The sequence below is a fragment of the Ictalurus punctatus genome, chromosome 15 (genome assembly GCF_001660625.3).
Source record: "Ictalurus punctatus breed USDA103 chromosome 15, Coco_2.0, whole genome shotgun sequence".
In the NCBI taxonomy this organism is placed as follows: Eukaryota; Metazoa; Chordata; class Actinopteri; order Siluriformes; family Ictaluridae; genus Ictalurus; species Ictalurus punctatus.
Window position 1 is genome coordinate 8,695,001 of NC_030430.2, and position 10,000 is coordinate 8,705,000.

The 10,000-nt window shown below is 41.1% G+C and overlaps 2 protein-coding genes across 4 annotated transcripts in view; one reads left to right on the forward strand and one right to left on the reverse strand.

Annotated features, from left to right (window-relative positions):
• The window catches only part of zgc:158659 (PI3K_p85B and PI3K_rbd domain-containing protein), a 15,271-nt gene extending 10,833 nt beyond the window's left edge, over positions 1 to 4,438 (forward strand). For both annotated transcript variants that reach the window (XM_053686176.1, XM_053686177.1), the window contains exon 22: positions 409 to 4,438. In XM_053686176.1, the coding sequence (XP_053542151.1) occupies positions 409 to 682 (274 nt within the window). In that variant the 3' untranslated portion in view covers positions 683 to 4,438. The remainder of the gene's footprint in view (positions 1 to 408) is intronic.
• coro2ab (coronin 2Ab) overlaps positions 3,833 to 10,000 on the reverse strand; it is a 9,625-nt gene continuing 3,457 nt past the window's right edge. The window contains exons 9-12 of one of the 2 annotated variants that reach the window (XM_017486839.3): positions 9,979 to 10,000; positions 9,808 to 9,898; positions 4,979 to 5,241; positions 3,833 to 4,864 (exon numbers count right to left, since the gene is read on the reverse strand). The exon at positions 9,979 to 10,000 is cut by the window's right edge and continues 91 nt beyond it. In XM_017486839.3, the coding sequence (XP_017342328.1) occupies positions 4,754 to 4,864; positions 4,979 to 5,241; positions 9,808 to 9,898; positions 9,979 to 10,000 (487 nt within the window). In that variant the 3' untranslated portion in view covers positions 3,833 to 4,753. Of the gene's footprint in view, positions 4,889 to 4,978; positions 5,242 to 9,807; positions 9,899 to 9,978 lie in introns of both variants that reach the window. The other variant, XM_017486837.3, reaches the window with a different exon arrangement.

Sequence of the window (10,000 nt, forward strand, 5' to 3'; positions counted from 1 at the left end):
TCGTTGATATGGTGCAGATGAGTTTCTATAAGGAGAAATGTCTTTCTTTAACATGGAAGGAGTCTCCAGTGTCTGGAGTGGCTGGATTTCTGATGAGTTTAGACTTTGTGCTAATAGGAAAATAATTAACTCTCCTGTCAGGCCTCATTACACCACCCCATTGTGGATTAATTTTCTGTAACAGCACACCACGAAGTGTTTTATTCCCTGTCTAGCTTATCTAGTTGCTCACTCTACCTGTCAGGTGTGCGTTCTATTGGCTAACTGACCCTGTAACCATAGGAACAACTTCTTAGCAACACAAATTTAATAATTAATCAGAAAATGTTCATTATGAGACATCCTCAGTTCGGTCCACCGGGTTTATCAAATTGTGGGCCTTCACTCTAAGTGTGTGTGTGTGTGTAGGTTTCAGGAGATGTGTTACAAAGCGTACCTGGCAATCCGTCAGCACGCAGGTCTCTTCATTAACCTGTTCTCGTTGTTGCTGGGCTGTGGAATGCCCGAGCTGCAGAGCTTTGATGACATCGCCTACCTGAGGAAAACCCTGGCTCTGGAGAAGAGCCAGCAGGAGGCGCTGGAGTACTTCACCAAGCAGATGAACGACGCCCACCATGGCGGCTGGACCACCAAGATGGACTGGATCTTCCACACCATCCGGCACATGCCCAATGAGCACTGACACAAACACACACTCACACACTCACACACACACACACACACTTTTCAGGACTGCTCTGGAGATCTGTAGGACTGATGAGGAACCAGTGAGGAATCTCAGAACATCTACACATGAGGTAACCACAAAGACTCTTGGGAAACTTAGATGATAGTGGGAGCATTTGATGCACATTTATTATATATGCATACACACACACACGCACACACACGCACACACACACACACACACGCACTACTTCATGCACTAATATTATTAGAGCACTGCACTAAGTAGGGGCAATGAAGTCACTACAGTATTACAGCAAAATGGATATGCACAGTTATTATGTATGCACACACACACACACACACACACACACACACACACACACACACACACACACACATGCACACACACACATACCTGCACTATGTATGGAGTGTGTGTGTAATAAGTGATAAGTTCTGAAATTTACACTTGAAGTTTATTTTCCTTTGGCTGATGATGACCTGCAAGAAGCTCTTCTCCAATCAACTGCCACCTACTCTGCACTACACATCCTCAGGGTTACACAAAGGTCAAAGGCCAAGCTTTGGTGCCAAAATGGAGGGCAAAATCTGCCTCAATGCACGTCCTATAATGCAACACAAACCCCCACAAAACCTGATACGCTTGAGTAGCACGATGACGAGGATGTGACAGTCTTCCTCAGTAAACACTTACTACACTTTTAGGGAAAAATGCAATGCTAACGTTTGTGTTAATGAGCTTTAAAACCAGCGTCACTGTGAAAGCAATCTGGCCCTCTGACCAACTCACAACATGCGCTTAACAATCAAACGCATTGATCAATCTAAAATTTGTTAAACTTATTTATCAATTATATGTCTTTCTTAAACGGAAGCTTTGAGATGTATTTTCTACTTAAAATCAAATATATTCTATCATTTTAAATAACAAATTTATAAATTTACATCATTCGTTAATTGTATCGAACAAACAACTTGACATAAATCAGCATTTTCACACCTGTACATTACAATCAACTTTAAAAGATAAGCCTCAACTAAACAATTAAATCATAACTCAGGTGTAGAATGATCTAAAATACGTATTACAATCAATCTTATTGATAAATCAGTCATCACTGGGTCAGTCCAAGTTGGTTGCATGATTGTTTTTAATTTTTCTAATTGGTTTTGAGTGATTACCTCTATGTATTGTTTTTGCAAAACCACCACTATGGCGGCCATATTTTTGCCGTGGCACACAACAAATTTTGGTTATACAGCTGTTTACGGAAACCTCAATATCATTTTGTAGAACATTTTGCACATTCTTGCTCCTTAGACTTAGAAAATAAGTCCAAACGTAAAGCTCATGATCGCTCACAGTTCTACATTTAGGTTCAATTTATAACGGGAAGGGTTTGAGTCTCAGTCTTAATTTTTTTAGGGGGTACCTGGGTAAATATAGTATGCATGCAGAACATTTCAGATTTGAGACTTCTCTTATTAAAAAAAAAAATTATGTGTGTGAGAAACTTTTTGTAAAAATTCCCCTCACTTTCAGGTTGAATATCTCTGGTGGGGGACCAGATACGAACCTGAAATTTTCACAGAAATAAGTCCTCTATAGTAGCATTCTGCTGTAATTGTGAGTTTGATGTTGGAGGTAAACTCTGCAGGACAGTGGACCTCGAGGGCCAGATTTGAAGAACCAACCTGTTCTATTATGTTGGTAATGGTGTACAGTTGGTATGCATGAATAGATTTGATCCAAAAATGGATGTACACTGTTAAGTTTGGTGTTTTACAAATGTATAGATTCATAAACTGAGCTGTGTTTTACAATGACAATACATCAGGAAATAAAAAAAAAATCAGGAAAATATATTTAAAAAAAAGTCAAGCAACCTGCTTTAGACCACTTTAGATGGACTGATCCATTTCTTAAATGTGAGCTTCCGTTCTTCTTTTCCTATCTAAACATTGCTATTTTCACCCACTACCCAGCTTACTTCATTATATTATAAGAAGCTAATTCAGGTTTTCTTTATAAAAGACAACTCTGAGGGGAAATATCACAACAAATTTACATCAATTAACAGCATTTTAAATGTTGTGACGTACGTGCAAGCTACAAAATATATAAAATTCTTATAAAATGTGACCCAGCTTATGTCATTTTTGCCGTTGAATCAACAAGCATTTTTCTGAGATATAAACTTTAATTTGCATTTTTCTAAATGACAACTAATAACTAAGAATCTTTCACATAAATCAGGATCTTATCAATGTGCAAAGTAACATTTCTTAAAAGAAAAACGGAACTTTACTGGTATATAAACTGAGAAGAAGATCTGGCACAAAGTCAACAATGAAAACATCAATCAAAGTCAATAAAATTAACCACATTTTAGAGCTGATGATGTTTTAAATAATGGTGCTGAAATAATCATAAGAAGTTACATTAGATTGTTAAATTACGTGTTGGTATTTATATTTTGAGTATTATTTTGGTGTAAATGTTAGCTAACAGCCCAACCCAAATAGCATGACTGACTGGTTTGTAGTGAGTGTTTAGTTTTAACAGATAAACGGGTTTTGACCAGAGTGCCGTCTCCACGTCTACAGCATTACAGAACACTCTTCAATCAGTTAGAGTTTAGTTTAGGAGGTTTATTTGTGCAATGTTTTAGCTTTTATGTTGAATGTAGGTTCATGTGCAGTTGTTAAAGGAAGGTAACAAGAAATTTCAAAAAAGTTCTTGCATTCAGTTGTTAATTTATTGACCTTATATTGACTGTTGTAATAATATGTAAAATTTGTGGTGTGATAATCACTTGAATTAACAGTATCTACTCCCAGCTTCACAGTTCAAACAGGACGACATTTAACCAGTTTTTGCTTAAAACGTAAAAAAAAAAACAACAACCAAAAAACAATACAATTAATAAAATAAATACAGGAATTTTACACAAAAGGTTTTTTCCAAAATTCCAGCTCAATCCACATTTTAGGTTTGACATCTCCAATTTAATCAAAGATAATAATAATAATAATAATAAAAATGGTTGGAAAACTTTTAGTGAAAAAGATTTTCATTTAGCTGTGTATTTTGACTTCCTGTCAGTCAGGTGGCACCAATTATTATTATTTTTATTTGAACCCCAACAACTTTCATATTGTAATACTTTTATCAATTAAACATAATTCAATTCACAAGCACAACAGATCTTTTGAACCAAGGACCTGAACAATGTACAATAAGACAATTTGGTTCTGTTTGACCAGAATGATTTTGTTTACAGATTTGCTCCAGGAGAAATTTTAAAATAATAATAATCATTTTAAAAAAGGTCAAATGGGTTATTTAGAGGAATCACACAGAGTCTTCAGTAGTTCATCAAAACGATGTAGCAGATATCACCTGACCACCAAACATGGAGATATTGTTAAACTTCAGTCAATCGCACGATTAGTTGTGGTTTTCAGGATGGATTCACGAGCAGCAACTTTGCACAAACTTTGTGTTGCGTTTGTGTGTAATGAACAAAAACGTTAAAAGCAATACCATACATTAAGATCAAATTCATTCGTTTAGAGTCATGCCAGATTAGACGCGTCAGTGGATTTGTGAAGTCGGAAAATCACTGTACTGTAATTTTGATAAAAATTTTCTACTTTTTAGTCCAGACAAATCAATGCATGTTTGTCACCTGATGATGTTTATAGTGATGTTTTATGAAATAAACTTTTCTCAACTGTGTCAAAAGTCTTTTTTACATTTTCTTTCATAGACAAATATACTGATGTTGTAAATTAAGCTGTTAGTTTATTAAAAATGTGTTTAGCAAACAGTTCATATATGCTAACTAATCTGACTGCGACATGAAATTATCTTGTAGGAGAAAAAATAACCAAGATGGCTGCCGAGTGGTCAGGAAAATTCTGATGATCTGTACTTTTCTTGTTCCTCAGTTCTTTTTGACTCTGTCAGTGAATCACATCGTCACATGGTTCTCTGTTCAGTGAGTCAGTCTCTGGTTCTCTGGTACATTGGTTCTCTGTGTGTTTTAATTGGCCGGGATCAGAACGTGGCTCTCAGCTGATTGCGTATGTTCTTGATCTCAAGCTCCAGCTGCTGAATCCTGCTGTCTCTCTGATGGAGCTGCTGCCTAAGAGATCTGATCTCTTCCTGCTGCTTATAAAACACATTCAGCAGCTGAAACACACAGCAAATGTACAGACACTCACACTGAGCTCTCTCAGGTCAGTACTGAGATCAAATTCAAATCGATCTTGATAGCTGTACCTCTTTCTCTGCGGCCGGTGGTGTGTACGCCACTGAGTCACACCACCGAACCCCACAGTGTGAGTCTCTCCAGCTGTTCCACTGAGTCTCATCATCCTGCCATTCTGATAGGTCACCTATCTCATAACCTGCTTTCTGATTGGCCAGTTTCTCTGCTCTGCAGTCCAGGCTGCAGGCCGAGCGCTGGAGCTCAGCGTCCTGCTCTGGAGCTGGGTACGGGTTCTGCACTTTGGTCACAGGCCTCAGAGACACCAGCACCGGGCCTAGAATCAGAATGTTTTAATTACAATTACCAGCATCTAGGTGGCGCTACATTTTAAGTCAAACAGTTTGTTTATAGAAATATGTTTTACTTCCTTAACATCCACATTGTAACAGTTAAAGAAGGACTACTCCCAGTTTCAGAGGCTTCGCCCACAGGATACATGCTTTTCTGGCCCAACTTTGACAATGTTGAAGGCTGAAATCTGATTGGTGTGCTGAACTTCTGTATCACAGTGAACATTTTGGGGTGACGTATAGATACCAAGCTCAAAAAACATTCACAGAATCCAGTCTTTAAATGTCCTGAAAGGATTTTGTGTTAACCCTAACCCTAACCCTAGGTAGTTGTGTGTAAATAAGATGGTTTCACATGTTTGTGAACTGACTACAAGTGGAAATATCTTTAATGTAGTTCAATTCATCGAGTATTTCCTATTATAAGATTACAATAAACAAAATATAAGATTATTAAACCTATTTTAAGCCATTTGTACTAATTTCAAACTTGAAACAGTCTTGTTCTATTGTCAGGTAATTCTGCTGATTTTAAGCATTTAATTATCTGCCAGTAGAATAAGAGTAAATAATGTCTAGAAATAAGTTTAATGACCTTATAATTGGTTTATTGTAATCTTATAATACGAAAAACTAGACACATTTGACAATATTGAAGATATTTTCAAATCTGACTAGTGAGACTGAAGAACAACTGAACTCAGATTCCGGGATGCTAACATGTTCACCAGGATGCGAACATGTTCTCCAGTATGCTAACATTTTCTCCAGTATGCTAACATTTTCTCCAGGATGCTAACATGTTCTCCAGGATGCTAACATGTTCTCCAGGATGCTAACATGTTCTCCAAGTAGACGTCATGTGGAAACTAATTCCATCTTTTCCACTGTGAACTCTGGCAGAACGGTGAACTGATTTATCTATACGATATAGTCAATAAACTGAAAACATCACTACAGTTTATTCGATATGGAGGCTGTTTAGATATGCATCATATTTATGCTTCTGAGACAACAGATAACTTTGATAGCAGAATCGCAGGTACATAAATTATTTTGTAAATGGTGATCATTGGTTATAGTAGTAGCGTGATATGAAAAAATAATATCAGTTTGTACGGCTCCAGAATCACAGCTTGCAGTACAGCATCTCACCAGCAGAGGTCAGTGTGGTGAGTAATACCCTCACCTGTCTGTCATTAACACTCTTTAGCACTCTGAAGGTACACTATTCTCTGCTTGAGGAATCCTGCTCTACTCTGCTCGTGTTAAGAAGTCAGTGTTCCCTTTTAAAGGGAACTTCGATGTTGCATCTAGCATAACAGTATGGGAAGCTCCCTTGCGCGCGTGACTGGTATATGAAGCTTGTGTAAAATCATGCCTCTACTTATAGGCCTGCCATAATCAGGTGATGTGGCAATTAAGCACGTCGCATGATATATATATTTGGCACGCCACCAGCCTTATTATCTTCAGCGAGACTGCATGTCTGTTGTTGGTGTGACAAAAAACACTTCATTAGTACTCTATATTTTCTCAAAATCTCTAAACTTTTCTATCCCTTTTTTAGAAGAAAAAAAAGAAAAGAGAGGGAAATAATGAGCGAGAAAGAATTCAGAAAGTGTGTTACGCCTTGCTCCTGTTTCATCACGGGAGGAGACGGACATGCTTTCTGTGTGAAGTGCTTGGGCGTAGAGCATGCGACAGCAGCACTCGAGAGGTCTGACTGTCAGCATTGTGAACGTTTCATGATTAGGCAGCGCTGCTCTCGACTTGTTCTCTTCTCGTCTGAAGGGAGTTGGGTTTCAGAGCCTCGCAGATCTGGGCCAGCCGCTGCCGAGGCAGCCAGGCTAAGGTCGTGGGGTTCTTGTATGGATTTGGAAGAGTATTCTACTACAATGGGGGTGTTTCTATCCCCAACATGCGTAGGATCAATCCTATCAACTTTGAGCAAGACGTCATACCAACATCATACCATTGGGCCTATTGCACATAGGACTGTTTTAGTGGTGGCTGAAAAGTCGGGGGTTTCATCCGAGGATGAAACCTCTGAGAGTAATCAGTGTCACGCGGCGATGCCTACGTGCTCTGAGTATTTGGAGGTGCCCGCAGTTTCTAGCCTCGGGTCACACTCTAGGGGCGTCTCCTTACCGCAAGACGGTAATGACAGACGTGACCCTCACGGGCTGGGGTGCAGTCTTAAATGGCTGTCCAGCTCACGGTCTTTGGAGTGGAATATCAATCGCCAAAGATGCGGGCCGTCTGCCCCCCTCACGATGTGCTAGTTGTGTCAGACAACACAGCAGTGGTCTCATGTATCAACCACCAGGGAGGATTACGTTCATGCCCCCTGTTCAGGCAGGCGCAACTAATCCTTCTCTGGGCAGAGGGAAAGTTCTTGTCAGTGAGTGTAATGTACATTCTGGGCAGCCGGAATGTAGGGACAGACATCCTTTCGAGGCAGGGGCTGAGGCCCGGGGGTTGAAGGCTCCACCCACAAGTGGTGGAGTCCATATGGCGGAGGTTCGAACAAGCGGAAGTGGAGGAGACAACACACTGTCCGCCGTGGTTCTCCCTCACTCCTCCCGCACCATTGGGGCTGGATGCCATGGTGCACACGTGGCTGAGGTCACGTCTATATGCTTTTCCTCTGATCGCTCTGCTCCCACAAGTTCTTCCGAGTGTTCGCCAAGACCGTCTACGTCTGCTGCTAGTAGCACCTTATTGGCCAGCTCGAATATGGTTCTCAGAGATAATTTCCCTGCTCGACGGTACACCTTGGGAGATTCCCATCCACAGGGATCTACTATCTCAAACTGGAGGGCTGATTTATCACCCTCGGCCAGAACTATGGAAATTGTGGGTCTGGCCCCTGAGGGCACCAGCTCATAGAATCTGGTCTCACATCTGAGGTTGTAGAGACCATGTTAAACGCTAGAACACCAACCACAAGGAAATTGTATGCGCTCAAGTGCCGGCTTTTTGTCTTGTGGTGTGAGGAACATCAGCTAGAACCAGTGAACTGCGCAATAGCTACAGTCCTGGAATTCTTACAAGAACGTTTCTCAGCAGGGTTGGTTCCTTCTACAATCAGGGTTTATGTGGCCGCTGTTTCGGCCAGCCACACCCCTGTTGATGGAGCCTCTGTGGGGCAACATCCTCTAACTTCGAGGTTCATGCGTGGTGTCAAATGGCTGAGGCCCATCTGCTGGCCGCACATAGCTTCTTGGGACCTTTCTGTTGTCTTGGAAGGTCTGTCAGGGGCCCTATTTGAGTCCTTAGAGTCAGCCTCTGAGAAGCTTCTGACTCTAAAGGTAGCTCTTCTACTGGCCCTGACATCTCTCAAGCGAGTGGGAGATCTACAAGCTCTCTCTGTTGCCCCTTCCTTCCTTGACTTTGCCCCTCTATTAGCCAAGGCCCTCCTGTATCCCAGGCCGGATTATATTCCTAAAGTGCCTACATCAGCTGCCCACCCTGTGGTGTTGCAGGCTTTCTGCCCTCCTCTGTTCCTCACACCGGAACAAGAGAGGATGCACCTGCTGTGTCCAGTAAGGGCTCTCTGTACTTACGTCCACCGCTCCGGCCAGTGGCATAAGTCGGAGCAGCTGCTGGTCTGCTTTGGTGGCGACAGTAAAGGTGATGTTGTGTCAAAGCAGCGCATCTCTAATTGGATAGTGGAAGCAATCTCTATAGCTTACGAGGCATGTGGTCTTGCCACGCCTCTGGGCATAAGAGCTCATTCCACTAGGGCGGTTGCCTCCTCGAAGGCTTTGTCCAAAGAGGTATCCTTGCAGGATGTGTGTGCTGCTGTAGGATGGTCTACGCCACACACATTCATTCATTATAACAGCTTGGATATTCATTCCACTGCGGACTCGAGTGTCTTGCAGTGACCCTTGCACTTGGGTCTTTTTGAACAGGCCATACCCTCGGTATGACAGTGGTAGGTATTCCCGTTCCAAAACTGTTATTCTAAATGCAACATCAAAGTTCCCTTTGAAAGGGAACGTCGGGGTTACGCATGTAACCCTGTTCCCTGAGAAGGGAACGAGATGTTGCATAGCTTTGTCATACGATGGCAGGCCTGTGAATTGCGTCTTCGCTTCAGATAATAGAGGCTGGTGGCGTGGTACACAGGTGCCATATATATATCATGCGACGCACTTAATTGCTACGTCACCTGACCATGGCAGGCCTATAAGTAGAGGCATGATTTTACACAAGCTTCAGATACCAGTCATGTGTGTAAGGGCGCTTCCCATATTGTTATGCTAAATGCAATGTCTCGTTCCCTTCTCAGGGAACAGGGTTACATGCGTAACCCCGACATTTATCTGCGGATTTTAATTTTGTATTTTTTAAAAATATATATTTATTTATTTTTACTCTCGTCTGTTTTTTTGTATCAGGATTTCACTTTTTAAAATCGGTACCTCTTGATTTTTTTATTTTTATATATTTATATATTTGATAAGGTACTCTTCCTGTTTAGTTCAAATCTGTAAACTGAATGTACTACGAACAGATCAGCCATTTTGGTGCCGCCTCACCTTTGTTTTGCCCCATGAGCCATTCTTGAGCCATCATGGCCGCCTCGTTGCTCGCCGTCATCGGATAAATGTCCTCCTGAAAGTCCTCAGACTGAAAATTATGATCAGGATGGAATATACGTATTAAAAATATTTGAAACGAAGTATGTGTGAAAGTTTGAGTCATTTTACCTTCCGTGGGACGATAAAGGAC